The sequence below is a fragment of the Cygnus atratus genome, chromosome 1 (genome assembly GCF_013377495.2).
Source record: "Cygnus atratus isolate AKBS03 ecotype Queensland, Australia chromosome 1, CAtr_DNAZoo_HiC_assembly, whole genome shotgun sequence".
NCBI classification, from domain to species: Eukaryota; Metazoa; Chordata; class Aves; order Anseriformes; family Anatidae; genus Cygnus; species Cygnus atratus.
In genome coordinates this window covers 35,534,980-35,559,232 of record NC_066362.1, presented here as the reverse complement: position 1 = coordinate 35,559,232, position 24,253 = coordinate 35,534,980, and the positions used below count along the sequence as shown (strand labels likewise).

The window sequence follows — 24,253 nt, the reverse complement described above, 5'->3', positions numbered from 1 at the left end:
TTTCCTGGGAGATTTTTTCTGCGTGCCGTTACTTTTTTCCCCAACGTCCTTTTGAATTCTAGTTAAGCTCTCCCTGTTTCGGCCTTGAGTGACAAACAAAATGCAATTTATTCCTATCAAATGGCTTTTAAAAATTATTTTCCTTTGTCAGGTGTGATTTTCTTTTGGACAGTGCTCGTCTTACAGCTGCGTGCACCAAAGCACTGTAGGAAGCTGCTACATGCTAAGTCATCGCCTAACTTGGAAATTTAAGCAATTAAGATTTCCACTCTTTGAAGTACTTCTAGATAGTGTTCTCTGTGTTGAAACTGAGTTTAGCAAGTTGCTGTGAGGTGTTCTCTGATAATTTACTGTCCTGTTTAAAATAGTAATAATAATAATGATAATTCTCAGTGTCACTAACTGTCAGTGACCACAGTTACTTCAGTTAAATGGAAATAAATTAGCTCAAGTTCTGAAGGTGTAGTAAATCAAATCCTGTAATTTCATCTCTTGGGTGTTGAGATGTGCATTTAGAGATTCAGTTTTAGGAACCAGGAGGGTACTTGCAAGTGCTCTTCAGTTCTAGATAGAAGCATCAAACTATAATCCCTTCCCTGAACTTAACCTTGTATGTATGACTGCAATTTTTTATCTATTTTAGTCTTGTGAGAGAAGGCACGTATTCCACACTGAACCCTATTTAATTTTGGACAGGAAAAAATGGCACAGAACTGGGCTGCATTATTTATCGGAAGGTATATGTTTGCGTCCATTCTTTTTCTGTGTCCATGCTTCCAAGTCCATGCTTTTTCTTCTTCATTGAAATTCCTTTGACTCACACGAAATGTAGACAGATGCTTTTACAAAATGCTTCAAATGAAAATGGCACCAATCTTGAGAGCAGCATATGTTGTATGGTTTTCTTTTGGAAAAAAATCCTCTGGTTAAATCGCCACATAGAAATAGGAAATAGAAGTAAGGAAGCTTGCAGCAGTGCTACAGGCATTTTGGCGCCTTGTTGACAGAGATAAAGCAATTTAAGGAGTTAATTTTGATTTTTTGCCCTCTGAAATGTGGTCTTTTGTTTTTATTTTTATCTTTTAACAGACACCTTATAGCCTTTGCACAGGGAGTAAAGCTCCTTGCTGTCATAGCAAGATAAATGTCCCAGAGGGCCTACAGTGAGGATGTATGTAGATGACAAGCAGTTTCGTTAGTAGTTATTGCAGTGTAATGACTAGCTGAAATGCTGGTGCTGCGATTTGGTGAGTTTACCTACCTCTGTTTTCAAGATGCCAAATTTAATTTGGCACCAGATGCGGCTGGCACTTGCTTTCTGTACCACCACATTTGCAGCTTTCTTACCCTCTCCCCTCGCCCCCGCAGCATGCCAGCAGCCTGCATGTGCGAGCCTGCATCAGCTGTGTCCAACACATGCTGCTGGAAGAAGGGCGAAGGAGAAGGTGGGGTCCCGCAGCACCCCCAGACCACCGGCCCACATTGTGCTCGCAGAGACACCCGAGCCCCTCCACCAGGTCTCCACGAGGTGGCACGAGCAAGCCGCCGTGAGCCTCTGACTGAGCAAATGATACAGGCTTCATGGCGTAACCTTCCTCCTTTTTTTTTGGAAGAGATTGTTAAGTAGCATGACGAACCAGTGCTTTTGCTCTGGGAAGCTCGGCTCTGAGCTGTAGCATGCTGAGGACACACCTTCGCTTAGGATGACCCCCTGAGTGGTCCAGGCAGCGGTGATGGTCTGTCCCAGGGCTCACACTACGTCCTCAGGCTGCTTCTGTAGTCAGTGGAGCAGTGACCACAGTTCTTCATCACCTGCTCTGGAAACATGCCTCGCAGCACTTCAGTGTCCTCTGCAGGTTTGGCTCCGTCCTCCCCTGTGTGCCATCACTTGGGGGGGCCAGGTGTGAGGCAACCATGGGGGCACCCTGCTCCTACCTGCTCCCCTCCCTAAAAAGGGGAGCAGAGCACAGATTAAGTTACCTGCTTCCTTGGCACTAAATGATTGCCTTTTGAACACAGGCTACAGAAATCTCTTTATTTTAAACAATTTCACAGCTAAAAGAGAGGTGTTGTCCCAGCTGCTAATGAGCCCTCTATTTCTTCATCCTTTGTTTGCCAGCAGGCACTTCACATCCATTTTCTACTTGGTGAGTGAAGTTTCTCAGCTCCATCGGGGTCTGAGAGTGTGCCATGTGTTGCCCCTTGGACTGAACGAGGCATCAGTTGATTCAGCTCAGTTTTGCTCACCTCTTCCCCAGCAAGCAGATTGCTGTGTAGAGAGAGATAAGTTGCATCCTCCAGAAAAGAGGGGAGGTGAAAAAAAAAAAAAGAAAAAAAGTTGCTCTGAAATCTTTCTCCAGGTGGGGAATCAGGAGAGCTTTGTATGTACTTGGGCTTTGTCTGGAATGAGCCCCTTTACACCTCTAAAGGCTTCAGGGGGTTCTTGAGTTTCTGCCCCTCTTTGTGCTGCACTACTTTCCAAGAAGCACTGTTATAAAGTATTTCATTAAAAGCCAATGTCTCTACATCAGAATGAGTTAGTGGCAGTTGTGGGCTTTATTTAGTTTTACCTTTTTCCCTCAAATTTTGTTGATATGTAGGAAACCTTCACCTTCAGTACACAGATCTAGTTTAAGTCAAGGGAACTCTGCGAATGAGGCCCTAAGGATTATCCATATTCTCTCCCATAATAAATGCTTCTGAGTTCTGCTTATTGAAAGAAATAAATTTTAATTTAGGTATTCTAGCACTTGTGAAGTGTACGTGTGACAGGGCTGAAGCCAGGTGAGGAATTGTACTTTGTTTCAAGGTCTCAAAGGATACCCTGAGCAGCAGAGATGAAGGTATTTTAAAATTCCTGGCAGTGCCTGGAAAATCCACTGTAGTATTTGTAAGTTTAAATTATTTTGATGGTTAGAAACATCTGCTTCCTTTGAACTGTTCTTTTCAGCTTAATTTAAAAATATATAGGAACCACGGGAAGGAAAAATCAGCTTCTCTATGGCAAGATTAGATAAAGTGGCATTTGCAAGCAGCCCATGTCTGTGACCAAAGGTGCTGCAAGATTTGATTTTAGCTTTGAGGTGTTTTCCTCCTGGTCCTCACCACCAAAAAAAAACAAACAAACAACTCAGTAACAACAGCTTTCCCCCCACAACAATCCATCCTTGAATGGACTTGCAAGATCTGCAGCAAACCCGCTGTCCGCAGGAAAGCAGTGTGCAGTTCCCTTGCGCAGCGGAGGATGGCCTCGTCGGGCAGCGCTGCACATCTCTTGCTGTCCCCGCCACCCGCCCCATGGCACAAATGGGATCGGGCTGCCTGCACGCCAGGAATAGCATTATTTGTGACAGGCGCTATTAGAAATGGGAGCCCTCCCTGCCCAGCTCGCTCGGGACAGCAGCCGAGCACTGCCGAGCATCCCCGCCACTGCCCCCGGTCACCTCCCTCTCCGGAAATTTGTAGGAAACAAAGAGTGGTCCCAGCCTGCTTTGGCGCTGCAGGTTTTCAATCAAATTGCAGCTGTCATGGCGAGCATTTGTTGTGGTGCTTTTCTTTGGATAAATTTAGCTCTGAAATAAAGCTCTAAATCCCATACCCCAAGGCGTGGACAATTTGAGCTGTTTGTTGCTCAGTGCAAATATGAAAATGAAGTAGAGCACACACAGAGGCAAATATATTCATAATAAAAAATGCATACAAGTAGGCAGGGTTTAGCTGGAAAGATCTGCCAGTATTTGCAACAGCCACGTTAAATGATGATCCCTGTTTGAATCTAGTATCACAGAGAAAGACCAGTTTGAAATGGGGTTTGATTCTGGACTTGGGAGAGGAGGGTAGCTTGTAACACATTGGGTTATTACCACAAGACAAACTAAGGGGCAGCAGAATGAGTTCATTGGCATACAATTCAATTTTTGTTTAAGATTCACGGAGCACTGGGAAGTAGCTAGTTTACCTGTTTTTTTCCGCAATCTCCAGTCTTTCTTGGGATAATGCATATTCCTGGGCTTGACTGACTGTCAGAGACAGGTGTGACTTGTGCCCTCCACATCTATTAATATAATATATATATTATATGTATGAATGTATATAATTTATTAAACTCAGAATCAGTTGGAAGTTAAACACAGGAAAAACTACTTGGGTAGGTACTTACCTCCCTACGTTTGCACCCATGCATGTGCATAAATTAAATCTTTCCAGGGACTCATAATAGTGGTGAAATAAGACACAGCCTTAAATACTATGGTTCATCCTGCAAGTCTGTGAATGCCTGGTATTTTCAGTAAATGCTGTTTTATTGACCTTTTGTTTGTTTCCCTTCACAAGTTTAGCATCCCACCCTTCTGTGGGTACCCTTTCTGAAGGGTAGCTCAGTGGCATGAATGTGTCTTGCTGCTGTTTGTAAAGGTGTACGCTCCACAACCCTAGCCTCCTGTTTGGAGAGCAGGTAGTTATTCATGTCAGAGCTAGGTCTCATTAATTATTTGCTGTCTATGTAAAGTGCTCTCCAATTATACCACCAGGTACCTGTTGTGAAGTTACATTTATCTTTGCCTCCATTGTGTTTTTTCCATAGCAAAATCTCTTGCATCCCTCAGCCTTGCCATTTATTCCTTGATGTGTGATGTTTTACAATCTCCTGTCCTGATATTTTCTCAGCTTTGTATCATAAGTAGTAGGTAGTCCAAGACTTCTCATTCTTTTCCCTGAGCATGTGGCCAAAGCTGTAACCATAAAGAAAGCCAGTGGGACTTGCAGTTTAAGGAAGACTGTAATTTTTTAGAGGAGTCTTCATCATTAATTGCAGTGCTCTCTTTATACGTTTTTCTTCTCTTCTCCCATAGGATTTGCAAATAGAACGAGAGAGGACCGTGTATAATATTTCTGGTGGCTGCACAGCCCTTGTGGTGGTGTATTTATTGGGGAAGCTGTACGTGGCAAATGCTGGTGATAGCAGGTAAGTGAGTGTGGTGTCTCCCCAGCTTTCACCTCCAAACTCCCAAGATCTGGCATTACTGATTTCTTTAGTGGCAACTGCTATCACAAGGGGGATTCTGTTTTTTGGCTGGACTCTTGACAGTTCTCCCAAAAATTAATGCGAAAGGCAGCGACAGGCTTCCAGTATCTAACTGAGTGGTGGATGCACTCAGGTAGGTTGACTCTTTCAGTTCCTTGTTATTGTTTCTGAATGAGGTGATGGCTGCAGGGAAGTAGAAAGTCACTAAAGAGCCATTGAAACAGATGTTGGACGTGTACTAGAATTGTGTGTTGAACACTGACAAGGGGGCTGCATCTGGAACAGCTGGTGGGGCTGACTGGTTCGATAGGAAGTCTGGTGGCCCCTGTCCATAGGCCTAGCCTCAGCAAACTACCTGACACTATCTCATGTATCAAGATTTTGATATAATTGACGGTAGTCACCTGTAAACAAATAGCTTCTAGTCCTTCAGTGGAAGAGGAGGGGAGGGAGAGGGGCTATCACTGTTTTTTTACCATAGCCTCTTCTGACTTGTGTACTCGCCCATTTCTCAGAACTGAATGCTGTAGTTCAAGAGTTGTCGCTTTGTTTTAGTTATGTGTTGGATGCTTTAAATCTCGTGAATGAAAAGCTGCTGCTTTGTCTTCTAACTCAGCTAAAACAAGAAGCATACTTTCCCTCTCTATTGCTCTGTGGCCATACCACTGCCAGAGAGAGAGAATGACTGTTCTTGCAAGACTTCAGACCTTCACATATTTCTTCTGGCAGCACTCTCCACAAGCAGGCCAGGGAGAGTAGTTCTCCACAGGACACAGTCTGCAGTTGGGTCCAGCTAGTTAGCAGCTGAATAACTAAAGTCTGTGCAGGTACTGAGTCATGTCTTCCGATGAAGACTGCTACAGTAACGCATTCATGTTTTTTGAGTTTTGAGTGCTGACAGTTCATGCTTTTTCTGTGTACAGCCATGTGTTTACAGAGACAACACTCAAGAGCAAAGTGTTCTGTAACAAACTAAATATGTTTTTTATTGCCTCTGGCTGCTTTAAAATGTGTCGGAGGTGAGACAAATCCATTGTGCATAAAGTTGGTATTCTTTCCTTGTTGGTGATTGTTCTTAATATGATGAATTTGCTGAATAAAATTGTAAATTGCTCAACAAGTTCCTCCTGACAAGTGCCAAATTTGAATCTCCTTTTCCCATCAAACGGCAAATGAGTCCTCACAGAGGGTGGCTGCAGACACATTTGAGTAGACCACCTATCCGCTCATCAGAACCATTAGCTGCACTACATTTTAGCTCTCTTCCATTAAATTAAAAATAATCATGTTTTCCTATGCTTCTGTCCATTGAAGTAAAGTTGAGTCTCTTCCATCGAGTTAGCTGAATTGCTGTATTGTCTCTTAACTGTGTGGTATAAAACTGGCCTGCTTCTGAGTAGCTGAGGTCTTGATTCTTAAATGATTGGCTGCTTCCAGTTCCCCAGGGTTCTTCCTCCGCTCCCTGAGAACAGTCTCAGTTCCTTTCTTACCTCCTGGTACTCATGGGAAGAAACTCCTATTGATGGTCATCTTGAGGTGGTTCCAGTGTCATTTTCAAATGGGCCTGTTTGTAGATTTTCCTAGGTGAAGAACATATATTCAATAAAAGGTTTAAAACGTAGGAGACTGGTTGATCTTTCCCACTACTTCCCATGCTTCAGAAAGAGAGTTTGCAGTTGTCTGTGAAACATCCAAGTTGCTTATCATCTCTGAAATTACATTTTAGGATTAGAAAAGCAGTTCTGAGCTTGTCTGCCTACTGCCAGAGTGCACAGTGCATTATTGTATTTTTAAGAGCCCAGTCTGCAGCCAAGCTCTTATTCTTGTTAGTGGAAAAATATGTGCATTTTTGCTGTCTCATGCCTTGCGTGGTCAACTTTGTATTTTGTACAGATACAAATGAGGGCAGCGATAAATATTATGAGGAAACTACTAAACAAAATGTTTATATACTCTTGAGGAGAAGAGTGGGTTTTGTTTTTTTTTCCCCAAACAGGGGACTTTGTGCTTTTTGCTTTTGGAACTACATGCCAAAACCCTCCGTTCTTCAGTGGAGTTTCAGTTTCTTTGAGTTCACCTATTTATTTGTGCCTCTTCTCAGTCCTCATTCTCCTACCTTCTCCACTCCCACACTGGAAGAAAAAAACAACTGCAAATAAATCAAGCTACGTTTCCAACAGACTAGTCTATGAGAGGAGATTTCATGCTGCAGGGGTGAGAAATGAACATTTTGAGTATACGCAAACCTCATTTGTACCGCTTCTGCCCAGAAGAGGGTTTGGTCTTCTAATTCCAGGCAATTTCGAAACAGCAGAAGTTTATAAAGGTGGGTTTTGAACAGCTTCTGCTGTCACAGGACCAAGGTACATACAACAAACTGTTACTATCACAATGAGACTAAGGAAACACCAAGTGTGAGACCTGAATAATAATGTGCTATGTGGTGCCAGCTATACCTAAGACTTATGTCTGTGGTATTCAGTTTAACCACTAAAGCTTCTCAAATCTAATCATTTCATGCCACGTACCCTGGCACTGTTGTATAGCAGCTGTCCTTTTGTAGCTGATGTGTAATTACATCATGAAAAGACTTTAATTACCATATTACTAAATTACCAGCCAGCAATCCTTTCAGGTTCAGCCCTAGCTCACTTCTGTAGGGACTATTAGGCTTCTCCAAGCTGAACACTTTTGGTTGGTGTAAAAGGGAGAAAAATTGTGCTAATTGTACGTTTTGTTATGAACTATTGTTGAGCTTGATGTTATGGCATCACTAATGTCAATGATATAATTAAACTTCTGCTAACGACGCAATCACAGTTCTGTAATAATTATATGTTAACTGCACATGATACCAGAACCCTACTAAAAATGAGGTGATGTCTTCAGAGCCTGATAAAAACAACTTGGAGGGAGCCACTTTCATTCTCTAATGACTTGCTGATCATTCTTGAACTCTGCTATAAATATACCTACTTGTACAGTCAAAATTTATGTCTGAATATTGGCCAAAGCTTTTTAATGCCTCCCTCTCTCTTTCCACCTCTCAATGGTTAACATTGTCCATGCAAGGTTGTTTAGACAGGGACTGACAGTGCTGTAGTTAGCTATCCAATCTATAGTGCCTTTCTAGTGAGCATTGGTACTTTGCTTACCAATTTGATATATATGCTGTGGACTCTCTGAATAGCTGATTTTTTATTTTTTATTTTTAATAATGAGTAGTAAATCTCTACTCATCCTTTTAAGTAGTATTGTTCAGTTTTATATTGCTAAAGTGACTTTTACTTCTAAACTGCCATAACACGCCTTGTTAATCTCGGTTCTTTTTAGTTTTATGTTCTTTATTAGTATGTTGTTTTATAGCTAGTGATGAAGCAGTAGTAAAACAAGGGCTTAAAATGTTTTTACTGATTACTGCCCATTACTGTATAGCCTCACGCAACATAACATTTGCCCAATATCACTCCAATGGCTCTAATGCGATATGATCATATTAACTATCTTTGGCACAAGCATTCTTTCGGCTTTCATGTTGTCTGGCTAAGGAGCTGCTCAGCGACTGCAGGCGCTGCCATTTTGTGCTGTGTTTGGAGCCACTTAGGTAGGCAGTGCTTTTATCATTATATAAGATGCAGAACATCACAAGTTGATTTGACTTTTCCATAGGCCCTGAAACACTCGCTAAATCTGCAAATGAGTTCTTGGGCTTTTTTGATTTATTGGCGTAAGATGGCATCAAAGCAAAGAGCCTGATGTTTCGGAGGCTTCATAGACTTGCAGGATCACTGGATTTTCTGCTCTACTTCACCAGCTTTTTTTTTCCTTCTATTTTCTTTCTTTTTTTCTTTTTTTTTTTTTTAAATAATTTTCTTTCTTCCTTGCTTTTTGCTCCCTGTGCTCATCTTTCAGGGTATATTCACCCTCTGTTTCAACATGTATCCTCATATCCAGAATATATTTTCTCTTCCTTTTTGCAATTGTAGATCTAATGCTAAGGCATTTGGGATAGCTAAATGATAGGAGCTTACTGAATAGATGGTTTTGTGGCATTTCCATGTGGCTGCAGGTTAAGCAATTTCATTGTTGCCCAGATGTGTATTTAACACTGACTTGTCACAGTGCACTATAATAGTAAATCGAAAGTGGAATTCTACTGTTTACTGTTTCCATTCTTTCCAGATTTACTGCTTGTGTTGAATCTCACTACATTTATGCTTCTTCCGTGTCATGATGTTTGTTAGCTGCTTCTCTCATAAGCAGTTCTCGTTGAAGGGGGTAAAATTTGGGGAATCGTGGTTTTATGAAGTAAATGAGCGAAGTATGGAAGCAGCAATATATTTGTTGGGTGACACTGTAGCTTAACTAGAATTTTTGAGAAATCAGAACTGAAGATTCTGACCCATTTTTGTGGTTCATGTTATTTGACCTCTTCCTCAAGGCAGTTCAGCAGGATGATTTTTGCCAGAAGTTCTAACATTATTTAAGGGTGGAAGCCAAGCAATGTTCTAGTATATTATTATTGTAGAGTTGGTTTGCTTTTGTCTTTGATTTACAGTATCTTTTAAGAAACTTTAATTTTCAGATTTTTCTTAACTAGCCATTTTCTAATCTAAATTGTGTGTATTTTTCCTTTTTTTTTTTTTTTTTTTAAGTTGTCTGTTTAAACTCTCCTTACATCTGTGTCTGCATAAACAATGATTGTGTTTCGCCTTAGAGGTCCCTGGAGGAAAGACTAACTCAGTTACTGCCCTTCTTCAATCTGCAGTATTTGGAGCAGCATTCTTATTCCTGTCTCCCTCTAAAAGTGAGACAAGAGGAACTGCAAATCTGAGCCATGCACAGGGTTCTTTTGCCCTGGGACCACACAATCCGTGGTGACACTTCCTCCACCTTTGAAAATTCTCATTGCTTCAAATCTTCAAGTGGTGCCTCCTCCGAGGCAAGAGCATCACCTACAGACCATGTTTTGGCCAAGCTGCATGCACTTCCTCTTTTTAGGTGATAATTAATTCTTTGGCGGAATCACTCAAAAATAATAAGTGTTTAGTCTTCCCAGGGCAACAGACAACCTCTGCTTGGTTTGCTCAGGAGGCTGTGAAGCAAAGAGGGACTGGATTCAAAACAAAGAGAGCCTCTCCCACGCACATTCTCCTTCACTGACTGCAGTTTGGTAGGTGGAGAAGTCTGATTCTGCTGCCTAGCAGAAAATGCTGGAAAAGAGCGTGACATCTTAGTCAGACCCAGAAGATACGGCCAAGTCGCATCTCGCTGTTTCCCCAGCTTCTCTTCCTTTCTGCAGGGCCTGCAAGTCAGGCTTCCAAACACTTCTGCTTCCCTTCTGCCACTTGGCCTCCTTCCAAGGAGAAGTAAGAGCACAGGATTCACAGGAATAGCGGTGACCTCAGATCATCGTGCAGAATTTTGTGTTGGGTGAAGCTTTTGGAGGCACTTCAGGAAACACTTTATCAAAGGTGTGGAGAAAAAGTGTTGGATCAGAAATAAGTTGTTGCACTCAAAGTGCAGTGACGGGAGAGAGCGTTTTCTAACGACGCAGTGGATGACGAGTTCCAAAGCACTGGCACATGCTATCCAGCACTGACTTGGCAGAAATGATTACTTTGGCAGTCAGCGTTCATAGGCTTTTGAAGACGACAAAAAAAAAAAAAAAGTCCTGCCTCTTCTCCAAACTCTTGTTTTTTCTGGGAGAGAGTATGCCTTAGCAATGTCTATGGCAATCTAGCAGGTGTTGCAGCCATTGTAAACACTTTCTATGTGTGGTACGTTCAGTCAAGTCTTCGGTCCTAACCACAAAGGATTTTCTATCACACACATGGATTTTCTATCCATGAAGTCTTTACATTTCAGATTATGAGGAAGAACAGAAATTTTTGCTATTCAAATTCTCTCAGTAAGCTGCAAAGCCACAGTTCGTTGGTATTAGTTTCCGGGAGCAATGAATTCTATAAATTGTCATCCTCCTTGTTTTTTTCAGCCTTTTGAAAAACAAAACAACAACAGCAAACAACAACTAACCAAGCCAGACAAAAAAACAAACAAAAAACCGTTGCTGTTTTATTGGTGCATATAAGCACTCATCAAGGACAAAATTCACAGTGTAATATCCTCACGTGTATTTTGTGCGTGTAGCCTGTAGAGTTTATAATTTCTGAGGCAAGATGAGCAAAGGGTGCTAAGGCGTAATTTTAACCACTCTTTTACTGGTACCATGCTGATGCATAAAGAGCCTGTGATCTTGAGTCCAGGCAGCTTGTGATGTAAGGAGTACAGCAGAATCCATACGTCGCAGTGCACAGAGGTGAGCTCAGAAATGTGTTTCTAATCTGTGCCTTTTTAGTTGACCTGAGAGAGACCAGTGGGTTATTGCTTGCAGTGTTACAGGGCCTGCACCAAGGCATGCCAAGCAGGCTGGACACCTTCCATCCCTAGTTTCCATCCATACCTCAGGAGGGAAGCCAGGGGGAGCACCCGAGGCTTGCTTGGTCTCCTGGGGTCTGAAATGTGTTGGAAGGTTCTGCTGCTAAGTTAAGAAAGCAGAAAAGCTGAAATCAAAGTAGATGTAATGCTTTAGGGGCAAAAATCATTCTGACATCCTCAATGGTAAATCGCTGAACAGCAGGCAAAAAAACCCTGCACTTCTTCCGTCTTCTGTGGTCAGCTGTATCCCAGCCATATTACTGGCAAAGCAAGCACTGGCTTGCACAGCGATGCCTTCATCCCTAAGCCCAGGTTTAGTTGCCATAGTAACTCGTCCTGGAGATGAATGTGATATCCTGGACAGCAGAGAAACAGACTTCGATTCCACAGATGCCGGTCCCGAGACTCAGAGCTGGTCACAGAGATGTGACTGCGCTGCTTTGCTCATCTCCCTGGCATGACCCGAGTAATGGGTGGCACGTTCAGCCAGTGCAGAAATGTGGTGGTGTTATCATCACTGCGACCCTGGACTTGGTGGTGTTCAGATGAAGAATACGCTGAAATCGTCACAGGCAAGATGAATCCCATGAGGGCAGCAAATCTCCAATGTAAGCATGCTGGAACCATTGGCAGGCAGTTTTTGTGGGCTAGCAGTGTCCTCTCCCTGCAAACTGGCTCGTGATGGCTTCCTGGCTGCTGGAAGATCAGTGCGTTCAGATGTGAAGCGACAGGAAAGTACATGCAATTCATTACAGAATGTTTTAGTGCAGTTAGCTGGCTTTTGGGGTCATGCTACTGGTACTGGAGTAGCAAATAGTACAAGGTAAATGTGGATAGGTAGACATACAAAGGCACCACCGGTGGATATTTCAATAGTAAAAGTTACTTTCCCTATGAACAAAAATAAATAAATAAAGGAAAAAAATCACATACAGATAGCCAATACCATCACATTACTGATGGGAGGAGTACTAAAAAAAAGTGTAATTAGCCCTTAAAATGAAACACTGTTAATAAAGCTGACTGCTAATAATTAGCCAACTGCTAATAATAACAACTCCATACTTAGACTGGCTCAGAGAAGCAGTCCACGTGAGGACCTAAAGTAGAGCAGGGAATTTAAGGGAGAATCTCCTAGGAACGGAGGTACATCCCGCCAAAGAGTCTCTGAGCTCCAGGGGTCAAAAATCACCAGGCAGTATGTCTTCTCCAGGCTGTCTCCTCTGTGGACAGCCTGAAAGTCCAGTGTTATATTTAATTTAAAACCAGAGAGTGAGCAGTTATGCAGAAACAACTGAAGAAGTTTAGTAACAGTGCTGGTGACGGCCAAGTGCCTCTCACTGTTGGATGCAGTATGTGGGGCAGAGGGAGGCTGCCGGGTGTAGGAAGTCCCTTTAACTGCTTACTAAGTTAGCTGAATACACAAGATGGAATGGGAGAGCTCTAAAAATTCAGATTTTTATTGCTCTTAGTGGCAGTAAGGAAGATGCTGACTGGCTCGGCTGCTGATATAAATGAGGAGTAAACACTTCCATGGAAAGCTATGAATATTATCCTGCTTTGAGAAATAGCTTCTACCTGCCCAGTCATGATCCTTTATTAAAAATAATACAATTATTTATTAAATCAGACCACCAAAATAGTGGCTGTAGAGTGTATCAGCACCCTCATTTTTCCCAGAAAAATTCCTCATTTTTCCTTCTTCACAGGAATCTCCAAATAAGCATTAGAAATGTAAATACAATGAGTCAGGTAACTGGAAACAACATAAAGCCCTACAAACATGCTACAGGAACAGCTTGCTTGCTGTTACGATGCCTCTGAAAGATGACTCCCGAGGTTTCTTACAGAAACTGAATTTTATAACTTATTCCCATGTTTCTTGCAAAAGCAAGAGGAGATGCCTGTAGCACCCCAAGGTGGTGCAGCACAGCTGGCTCAGTCCTGGTGCAAGGAAATGAAGAGGGGCCCTTGGATGCAATACCCGTTGTAGCCCAGCACTGGCATCCTCCCGGAGCACGGGTGTGCTGGACACCAGTGCCCCTGAGGTGGCCACCCCAGCTGCTAGGAGGGGTCATGGCCCTCCAGGGCCTTCCCGAAAGCCTGGGAGGGTTCTTCATGGTTCCTGCAGGGAATGCCAAAGGACACTGGTGTAGGAAATTATTTTAACCCTGCCCTTGTGCAGCCCCTAAGTTCTTGCACCTTGTATTATTGGCTTGAGGGGGCTGTGGACAGCCTGATGTTCACACTGAGAAATGTGAAGAAAGCAGGGTGGCAGGACTCTGGGGCAGTAGATCGAAACTAAGGACAGAGGCAAATTTAGTAGTTGTACCCCTTCCCCATTTTGTGGCTTTTTTTTTTTTTTTGGTAGAGATGCAAAGTAGGAGCGAGGCATATATGAAACGTACCTTGGGGATCACAGGTGGGAGGCAGCTGCGTGTTTTGCTGTTCGTGTTGCTGAGGGTTGCTGCTTTCACCTCTGGGTTTTATGGTGATGGATATGTCATCACTGGGACCTGTTTTAATGCCAGCTAAACATTGTATAATGGCTTGTGTCGCTATCCCCAGCCTGACTTAATTCATAAAATTAAGGAAATCGTTTAAAGGCTTTGCACTATAGTTCCATGATTATGGCCAATGCAATGAAGTATTTGTTCACCTGGTTTCTAAGTAAACATGGGAAAATGATCCTGCATGGGACTAAGGAGAGTGATCCAGTTAGTAGTAAGTGAAACCAAGGTGCGAGGGCTGAAGGTCTTAAAACTCAGCAGTAATCATAATCGTTGTTCATAACGGTGAAGTTCCAGTACTTAATTTATAGAGGAGGTGAGCATTATGCTGAATCTTTTTATCATCACTCCTCTTTCATTTTGTAGCAATTAAGAAAACATAAATAAATGGAACCAGTTTGAAGCTCACCAGGCAGTAGCATTGTGCTTCCTCGGCTTCTTTAAATGCGTGCATTTAGTTAACATAGTTAACAAGCACCCACCTAGACCAATTCCACAGTTCTAGGATTTATATTTTGTTTTCCTCAGCTATTTTGTGACACACCTAATTAAAATCTACTGCTTGGTTCCGTCTTTGAATGTAATAAAACCCTGCCTTATTCTTTCTGTCAGTTTAATCCCTCTTTCTTTTCCATTGACACATTTCTAATACCTCTCCAGACAGGTCAGACACTTCTGCTTCGTCTGTACCGAATCCACAATGCTTAACACCTTTTGACAAAACAGATACATCCTCCCTGTGGCTCGGAATTGATATACACTGTCAAAAAGGGTTTTCCAAATGGTCTCTCTTTGTCACCTTTACCAGATTTTTATCCTTGGTTGTAGGAATGTGCAGTTTAATGTTGCGTTTCAAATCATTTTTGGCTGGAAAAGTGTGTAATGGAATCAGGGCATCCCCTGAATACTCCTAACAGTAGGAGATGCCTCTTTGTTTTGAGCACCAGAATCCCAATGGGCCCATGACAGCAGTGAAATTACACTTTTGACCTTGTTCACTAAAGTGTTTCTTTCTCTGTATGATTAAGTGAGAGTAACCAACAATAGCTTCCTCTAAAATGTATGAGTTTCCCTCTGTTTGTTTCTCATAAGAAACGCAGAAAGGATGCTGTGCAATTCTCAGCTGATTGTGTTCTTCACAAAAGAAAGGGAGAAAAAAAAGGAAAAAAACAACCAACTCTGCTTGCTTGAAGGAGGGGTGGCTGTTTTATCCATATTAAAAATGCAAAAGTAATTGTTGTATTGACATTTTCCCTGGGCTAGTGTGTTGTTGCTATATCTTGAGTGTGAAAGCTCCACTACAGCACACTGGCAGATTTTTACTCTCTGCTTGTTTTCACTCACCACCTATTTTCAAAGTGGGTTATATACTAAAGCACCACTTATTGTTTTAAAGTATCAAATCTGAATATAGAAAATAAGTAAATACCTAAGATGCTGAGATACTCAGAATATTATTTACTTGTGCACCATGGACTATGTAGCTATATCAATCTAAAGATAAATGTAACATTTTTTGCAGATTTGTATGCAGCCTTTTAAGCTCATAATGTTTCTTTTCATGTGTGTGAGACTTGGTGGATGTAGCCTGCTGCAGACTTCGCCGTGACTGTCAGCCCCATCTCACACACTGAAGCACGGGCACATCGTTTGCTCCACATCTTTGTTAAGGGCAGGCGTTTTCCAAATCAGAAAATCCTCAAAGTGAATTGGCCAGGAAAGAGATACAAAGTCAGATTGTTTCTTCCACTTTAGACTACTTTGGCTGATTTTTTCCCCAATGTTTTCCTGTTTCCTGTGAATATTTACCAATTCCAAACTGGTGAATGTACTTTCTTTTTTTGTGTGGTGCACGTGTCCATGAAATGCCAGGGCAAGTGCAGTCCTGCAGTCCGTGCGGGTGGTGCCCTGCGCTGGGCATTAAGTAGCTAAATTCAAAAGAGGGGAGGGGACTTGGTGAAATCCCTAGTTTTTAGAAATGATCAAAAAGTGCTTGACATGAGCCGTGAAGACATGGAGGCCGTTAAGAACAGTTTCCCTTTTCTCCCCCTGAGATGATGCTACATGGAGAAGGTGCCAGAGCCACAGAGCTTGGAGGGCAGTGCACCTAGGGCTGCAGATCTGCGACTCCTGACCTCCTCTGCTGCCAAAAAAACACTATTGTGCTTTTTTTTTTTTATTACTTCTTCATTGCTGATATAAATTAATGATTGGTATAGTGCTGAAGTAACCTTGTCATCAAAGAATATTTTGTTACTGTTGACATGCTTGTTCCCTACAAACATGAATCATCCGGCTTCCTTTGGCAGGCTCGCCCTGTGGCCGTGCTATAATGTGTTTCACCAGTGTGGTTGAAATTAAAATGTCACCATTAAACATGGCAGAATCAGATGCTCCCTGAGCACTGCATCTCTTCAAGTTTTCTGGCTTCCTACATCGCTATTTTTGACAGTTTAATAGGGCAGCTTTATTCTGGTATAAAATAATACGCTCGTACTTCCACGACGCACAGGGAGCTAAATGCTTGCAGAGCACTATTTCATGACACGCATGCATCTTTCGTGCGTGGCAGTAGCAGCAATGTCCAAGTAACACGATGTTGCTTGTTGGTCCATTAGGAAGCGTAAAGCCAAAACTAATTGTTCTGCAGAGCTACATAGAGTGGGTGTTCAAAAGCAGCTCTTGGGCTGCTCTCGACACCAGGCTCCCTCCGTGGTGCTGATGTGGGGCTCTGGAGGCTGCTCCATGGGAAAAGCCTTCAGACTGCACTTGGCAGCCTCACTGCTCCAGCTCCGTCATTGCCAGGTCACTGGAAGGGCACTTCGGTCTCCGAGCCCAATTAGGGACTGATTCGGCACCTCTTAAATCACAGGGAAAAATCCCACCGAGTGCAGCAGCTCCCGGGCCAGGCTTTCACACCCGGCCTCTCCGGTGAGGCTGCCAACAAATATGTCCATTTTTGTCATGTAGACGGTCAGAAATATCCCTCGCTGTCAGGAAACTACTAAGCAGCTGATGTGGAAAGTTAACGAGACTGCTAACAGGATAACGAGCCCAGCAGAGCTGAATTCAGAGCAGCGACCTGTATGTGTGCGTCTGCGTCCCTCCCATTGCTAATATCTGGGGCTAACTCCTCAGATCAAATCACTTGACTCTTATGAGCAGCTGTAACTTTCGAGTTGAATAAAATCTAACTGCTGAAAGCATTAATGAAAAACATAAAACCGAGTCTCTGTTTAATCACGTATCAACATCATTGCTTTGTTTCCCCCTGCAAAGGTTTTCGGTGCCGGGTTGTACTTTTTTGTCCCAGGTGGCTGCAATTTCTAGTGAAAATAAGTTGAGCCATGAAAGGTTGACCCACTCACCTCTGAATTGCCTTTTATATAATGTTGGTCCCTCAGGGCCCAATTCTACCCATAGAAGTGAGAATGATAGCCATCAGCATGTATAGGAAGTATGTCAGTGTGCACAAAGAAAAAGCTGAACCCCAGACTTCAGTGGTCTTTAAAATATGGATTTCCTGTGAAATGGTGATTAAAGGGGAAGCAAAGGATAATTTAAAAATTAGCTTGACACACTAGCAGTTAGGTCACTGTGTGTTTCTATTCTAGCTCTTTCAGACAAGCACAGGATCAAGAGATTCCTTATGACTCTCTTAAACTAGTGTGTAAAATTGGGTTTGTATCTGATCAGCTCCTTTGATCAGTCCAGCCTAGGCTATTGCCAGAGTACTTAACTCTGTACTAAACCCACAGTCCCTCCAAGTTGAGCTTACTCAAGTGAGTCAAATTACCTATGAAACATGCCACTGTCGTTGGTTAAATGAGCCTGGTTCACACCTGAATACCTTAAGAACTGCAAAAATAAAAGCAAAGATGTCATTGCGGTGGTGGTCTTTATTCAATTTTAAAGGACTGTCTCAGAAATCCAAGTGTGCTGTTAAAGTAGAAAAAAAATCAGCAAACCTTCAAACTGACATTTTTGTAAGCCTGTAATGCATTCAGATTCCATAAAGAGGGATTTCCATCAAAAATTCTGCACAAATTTCTCTAAATAAATTAATGAGTTACAACCACCCTGTCTGCCCTGTTTCAACCATGCAACGTTGTTTTTAATTGTAGCAGTGGAGGGCCAGTGGGATCCTGCAGAGTGTGGGTTTATGCTCTTGCCACCTCTAATTTGCAAAATGATCATTTGCAAGGGAGTGCTGCAAGTCCAGGAGCTGTAAATTTGTTACCTATCAAAGCAGAGCTGTTTTCCCCTCAGCACTGGAGCCTTTTCCCACCTCTGCCAGTGCAGCTCAGTCCTGTACCTGTATGTTCTTTGCCACGTGAATCTCTAGAAATGTGAGCAGTGCCTTTCCTCTGTGGTAATGCTCCTACCATTTGCATAGTAGCAATATTAGGTGATCATTCAGAGTCTATGTTAGTCCAATATTATACCCGTGGCACTTGGAAAATTATGCAGTGCCACTGATTTTGCAAAGCTATTTTGTATCAGAGCTGGTTTTCTCAAGATGCCTATGTTTTGACTTTAGAGGTTAAGTTTTTAGTGTTTGTGCGCCTACCATATTCCTTGGGTGGATTGCAATGCCGTCAGAATACCTGGCATGAAGCAATACCAGCAAATTGATCAAATTATCAAGAGAATTAAGCTAGCATGTAAATATCACATCAACAAGACTAAAAGAGCACACAAAGGAGATAAAAGAAAACATGTAGAAACTACAATCCGAGTGCCAGTTACTTGCTTAATCCACAGCAAATTCTGTGCGAATTCAAGAGACATGCTGCTATTACCCAAACACTGAATTAATCAACTGATGGTTGAGAAACAGCTCCAAATCAGGTATTAAAATCTTTGGGATGATAGAGGGTTCATCCAGCTGTTTGAAAGCACCAAGCATTACTGTACTTACAGAACTGTCCAAATAATAGATAAAGCAATACAATTTTGTGAGTCAATATATGACCAATAAATGCAGGAGGAACACTGCATAAATTTTACCTTCTCTTAACTGTGTTTCAGCTAGTGGAATTACACCAGGGAAGGACCAGGCCATGTTTTGCTTGCAACAAAGCAGAGTAAAAGGCAAGAGACAGGTGTTTGAGAGCATTTGTTCTCTGCCATTTGCAGAAGTACATGTGAAATCTCCCCACTGATCTATAATCATTCCATTACCTGTCTGCTTTTGGCAGGTAGCTAGTTAAATTTCTGTTAAACTGGATTTGCTTTTCCATTTCCATTTGCTGTTGGAGAAGAAATGTTCTGACATGACATATGACCAATCAATAATTGGAAAGTGCTCGCATGAGTCATTTGAAGCCAGTGCTTCAGACAGTGTCAGCCCCAGCTGGGATTAAAACCTGCAAAGAGTTGTTCTGCAATCAGTGATTCTGCAGCATCTCCTCTGGGTGTCTGCATTTCACTAATAAGGATACCCTGTAGACATCAACTAAAATAACTCTTGCCTTTGTTGCTTGGATGTTTTTGTGTGCTCTGAAATGAACTTGGCATATACAAATATACTTTGTTATCCAGCCTAAAGGATGCATGGCAGGAATTGTTACTCTGTCTGTTGAGAACTTCGGTAGAAAAGAAATGGCTTTATTTTATTGTGTCTCTGAAGGCAATAAGAGTCTGACCCTACCTCGTGGTTTTCTGTGTGTTTTTACATTTTTCCCCTCCTTCTGCTAATGATGCTTTATTACTCCTACAGGGCTATAATAATCCGAAATGGTGAAGTCATTCCAATGTCTTCAGAATTCACTCCAGAGACTGAACGCCAGCGACTTCAGTATCTGGTAAGAGACTGGAGAACCAAATCAGGTGCTGCTGCTGCTGAGCATTGCCCCAGGAATGTCTGAGGTTCAGAAACATGCAGCTGAGTTACTGAGGCTCAGTGGAGGACCACACATCCGCTGAACACTAGTGGTTGACTATGCATGTATATGTGTTTTAGCCATCAGTAAATGTGCAGAAAAGCCTGACAACGCAAATCCTGGTGAAAGAAGTCTTACCTCTTTTGTAGAGGCCATCGGTTGGCACGGCTGTGCTTATGTGCCTTGTGCAGCTGCCGACCTTAAGCAGCTCGTTGGTGCTGGATAATGAGAGCTCAGACACACAGCTAACAAGCCACAGAGGTATTTCAGTACATCCCAGTGTTTACTTTGTGACAGGATAAGATACCACAGAGTGCTCTATGCACACATGTGGACAGTATTGCAGGGTTTTATTCATTTGCTCTAATAGTATGCCAATAGAACCAGCTCAAGTAAAGAAGTCCAACGTAGAGGTGATCTCAGCGGGTGTTAGTAGCTGCAGCATAGGATGGGTGAAGAAAGACAAGTTTTGTGTAATGTAGGAGCACCCATAAAGCTGTGACAGGGCGACTACCCGAGGGGATGCAGGACTCTTTATACACCAAGTCAGCATAAGTCAAACTGCATGTTGTTTTCTGTGCAGACAATCCTGTTGCTTTTCAAGTGTTTCATTGACAGTCAGATCATTTGGTTGAAGTTGGTTGGCTGTTTATCAAAATGCCATTCCTAACGTGTCCAAGAGATTTCTTTTCTGCTTCCTCTGGTCTCCTGCTTTTACCTCCTAGAAATTCAAGCCTAAGCCAAGGCAGGCTCACTATTAGCTTTGTCTGAAGCAAGGTGGACAGGCCAAGGCTGGTGGCATTCCCTGTTCTTCAGGTATCTTCTATCTTCAACCTGGCCCGAGCACTGTAGTTTGAGACTAGACAAAATGCCAGCAGTTGAAGATGGTGGTGGAAGATTTTAAAGAAAATTGTAGATGTTTCTACAACCATCATGTTTAGTTTTTAGTCAGATTCACTGGCTTGAAGCTGAAAATTTCAGAGGAAGTGCTACTTTGGGAGTATTCATATTCAGTAAGCCAAATGGAAAAGAGGCCTAATAAATATTTACACTCCAGTTACATGTAAAATAATTTGTTTGCCTTTAAAATAAAAGGTATCTTTAGTATCTAGGAAGTCTGGTGCTTCTGTAAGAAATACGAGATAAAACATTGCCTACAAGGAGTCTTTTTCTCTTTTGATGTCCTTTCTGGCTTATATTGAAAACAGCAGCTGATCTGAAAAGCATTTCTGCTGTTTCCTTTGGATTTTTTTTTTTTTACCTTTGTTTGTTTATTTTGTTTCTATATGTAACAAATATGCCAGGACTATGGGCATCATGTTCAAAGAAAATACATGCAAGGCAGCAAGAGCGTGAAACAAAATCAGAGATAATTTCAAACACAGCATTCTGTTAGTAACATTTATACTCTAGTGTTTAAAAAAATCGACCGCCAATTCCTTGCAAGGTTGGCGTAAACATTACACTCCATAGTAATGTTACATTCCGCTCTTGCATCTGTCCCATTGATTACACCCCAAAGGACTCCCCTTACTCACCTTGGGCTGTCCCCTTACTCTCCTGTTGTTCTACTCTCTGTATCTCTTGTTGTTCCTACCCGAAAGTGACTTGCTTTGAATTTATTTTCTTATTTGCAGTTAAGGCTGAGTTTCCCCATTCCAAACAAATTGCACTGTTCTTGCTGAACAATTGGAAGAAAGTTGCTTAATCGTTTTAGCATAAATATTTTACTTGCTAAATGCAGAGATACCATTCTGCTCAGGGCTTGTCTATGCAGGGAGGTTACTGTGAAGGCAGATGGAGGGTATGAATTTACAGCAGGCAGGCTCCTGAATGGCAGCAGCCTATGGAGATACTGTTAGCATAGGCAGGCTGAAGAAGCCTTCCTCTGCCTTTAGTGCCTGTTGATTACTTTGGCCACAAAAGGTGTTGGTTTAGGTTAACTGGTGCCTTCTGCATTCATCCTCTGTCTTCTGGGCCTCAATTTCCACATGCAAGGAAATCTTGGGGAAAATGAGCTGTTCAGTCATGAGAGTATCACTGTATAAAGCCCTCCAGCCCGGTCCTACACACAGCTGTGTTCCAAATAGTGCTGGTTGAATAAACAAGGGGAAAACGAATGCTTTCTGTACCCAGCTCATGTTTTAATGCAAATGACCTCTGGCATGGCAGCTTCAAAAGAACAAGGTCACTACCCAGTCGTTCTGACCTTTGAGCAACTCTGGGAACGTTCATCTCTGTGTCCTGTACCCTGTCCTTGCAGTGGGAGGCCAGCACGCAGCTCCTTGGGCCCTCCTGTGGGATGATGGAAGACCTCCCATGAGTATCCCCTTGGCTCTTTGGCTTGCCAAAGAGGGTCAGGGCACACACTGCTTCTCTTCCACCATCAGGCGTTCATGATCCTCCTTTAGTTTTGAATTTTGGGGTCTTTGTGTTGTGTTTAGCACTCTGGCAGAAGAACTTGCACAGTGCCTACTCAAGGAAATCTCTGGCTTTCTGTATCAGTACGTCTTGAGAAAGAACCAAATGCAGTATTGACTGGGAGCTGCTCTGGTATGTGCAGTAGTTGTGCGGGAAAAGAGTGCCAGAGGCAATTTTCGTTTCCTGTTCTGAGAACGCTATTAATTTCAGTCATGATAGTCTAAATTGCAACAGTAAATGGCTTAGATTTTGTTACTTATCCCCTTGGAAAAAGTGTTTAAAACGAGTGATGAATGAGCTTATTGCAGGTGGGTGTATTTCTGTTAGTTACCAAAGTCACACTTCAGAGATGTCATTGCTGCACATGATTTTATGGAATGGCCTTTTGTAACAAACAGAGGACCAATCCAGGGATGGATTCAGCTCCCACTTTTCCTCCTTCTTCTACCACCACCACCTTTAGTTATCTCCGTTTGGCTCAACATGAATCTGGCCATATGGTACTGGCTGAGTAATTTGGAGAACCTCTGGATGTGTTGTGCTGTACATGTGGTTGTGAGAGGTGTCCCCAAGTAGTAGAATATCCTACAGGAGAAAATGGTACGATACAATAAGAGGATGACATTGTAAGGTATGGTTGATGCATGGGACAATGGTAAGCCTAAAAATGCCAAGCAGGGCAGTGAAACTACTAGTGCCAGTGATGTCCTAGAGCAGCACATGCCAGAGGAGCTGGAAGAGGGGTGAGGGAAAGAGACTTGCAAGGTATGATAAGGTATGTACGATGTTCCCTGCAACCTAATTAACAAGCATACTAGTGTGTAAGTCTAGGTTTATCTTAATTTCATGTTTGCTTTGCTGAGCACTAGGAAACTCTGCAGGAAGTAAATGGCCTTTTGAAAGAAACGTGACTAATACTTCCCTGAGCAGACTCCATTTCATACAGCTAATGTTGAATGTAATACATCCAGCCACAAAATACACCATAAAATGGCTGAGTACCAAACATATGATACAGTCTGTGCCAGATTTATGCCAAAAAAACTGTAACAGCTTCTAAAAGAAAAATGATGGAAAATATTCCCATTTCATAACACAGAATAGCAAAGTTGTCTGAACATGCCTCGTAAGGATATAGAAAGTGTTTGACGGTCACTGTTTTTATTACATTTTAAGTTCTCTGGACGATGTTTCTAATCTGAGGTTCTTACAAATTGTGACTAAACAAATGAAAAGTAGAAAATGTGGTGCCTCATCACAGCTGAAATTCTGGTAGTTAGTTAACTTCCTGTTTTTGTTTCTCTTTTGATCAGTCAAGGGATTTTAGTGTCTGCTTGTGTATCTACTTGAAGGACCTGTAGACTTGAGTTGCTTTTTTTTTTTTTTAATTTATTTTTTGGTTCAGCATAGTTTGGGTAGTGTGGAAAGGGAGAAGAGCCCTGCCTTGTAGTAAATGGAGAACAGTTCTCAACAAACTTGACTGAAAGTCAGAGCTGAGTTTTATAAAGTATCATTCTTTTCTCTGCAGAATTACCAGTGAAACATCACGAATAACTGTTAAAAAGAGAATAAAAATTAAAAAATACCTCCCCAAAAAATGAATTTCTTCACATAAGAATTCAGCTCACAGCACCAGAAGCTTCCAAATTGCTCTTTTCCCTCTGTTCCACTGACGCCAAAAATATTAGAATCAAGTTAAGATCCCTAGATTGTAAATCAAGCATTGAGGCTTGGCTGCGGAAGAGAAATCTTATTTGAACATTAGCAGTCCTCTGGTAACTCTGCCAGCTTTATTAATCTTATTTCACTTGTGACCTCAGACTTTCCATCTGAGTAAATCTTTATGAAATGCAGTCTCTCCCAATCGCTTTCCCTTTTCGATAATGAAATTCTTGTTTTCAAGGGGAAAAATGCTAAAAGCCTTTAACTTTATTTCTTCTGAACCTATGATCTAGCCTAATAAGTAATCTCATAAT

The 24,253-nt window shown here is 42.1% G+C and overlaps 1 protein-coding gene across 4 annotated transcripts in view; it reads left to right on the top strand.

Annotated features, from left to right (window-relative positions):
- PPM1H (protein phosphatase, Mg2+/Mn2+ dependent 1H) overlaps nt 1-24,253 on the top strand; it is a 132,682-nt gene that overhangs the window by 72,972 nt on the left and 35,457 nt on the right. For all 4 annotated transcript variants that reach the window (XM_035544250.2, XM_035544252.2, XM_035544251.2 and 1 more), the window contains exons 4-5: nt 4,851-4,963; nt 19,694-19,778. In XM_035544250.2, coding sequence (XP_035400143.1) covers nt 4,851-4,963; nt 19,694-19,778 — 198 coding nt within the window. The remainder of the gene's footprint in view (nt 1-4,850; nt 4,964-19,693; nt 19,779-24,253) is intronic.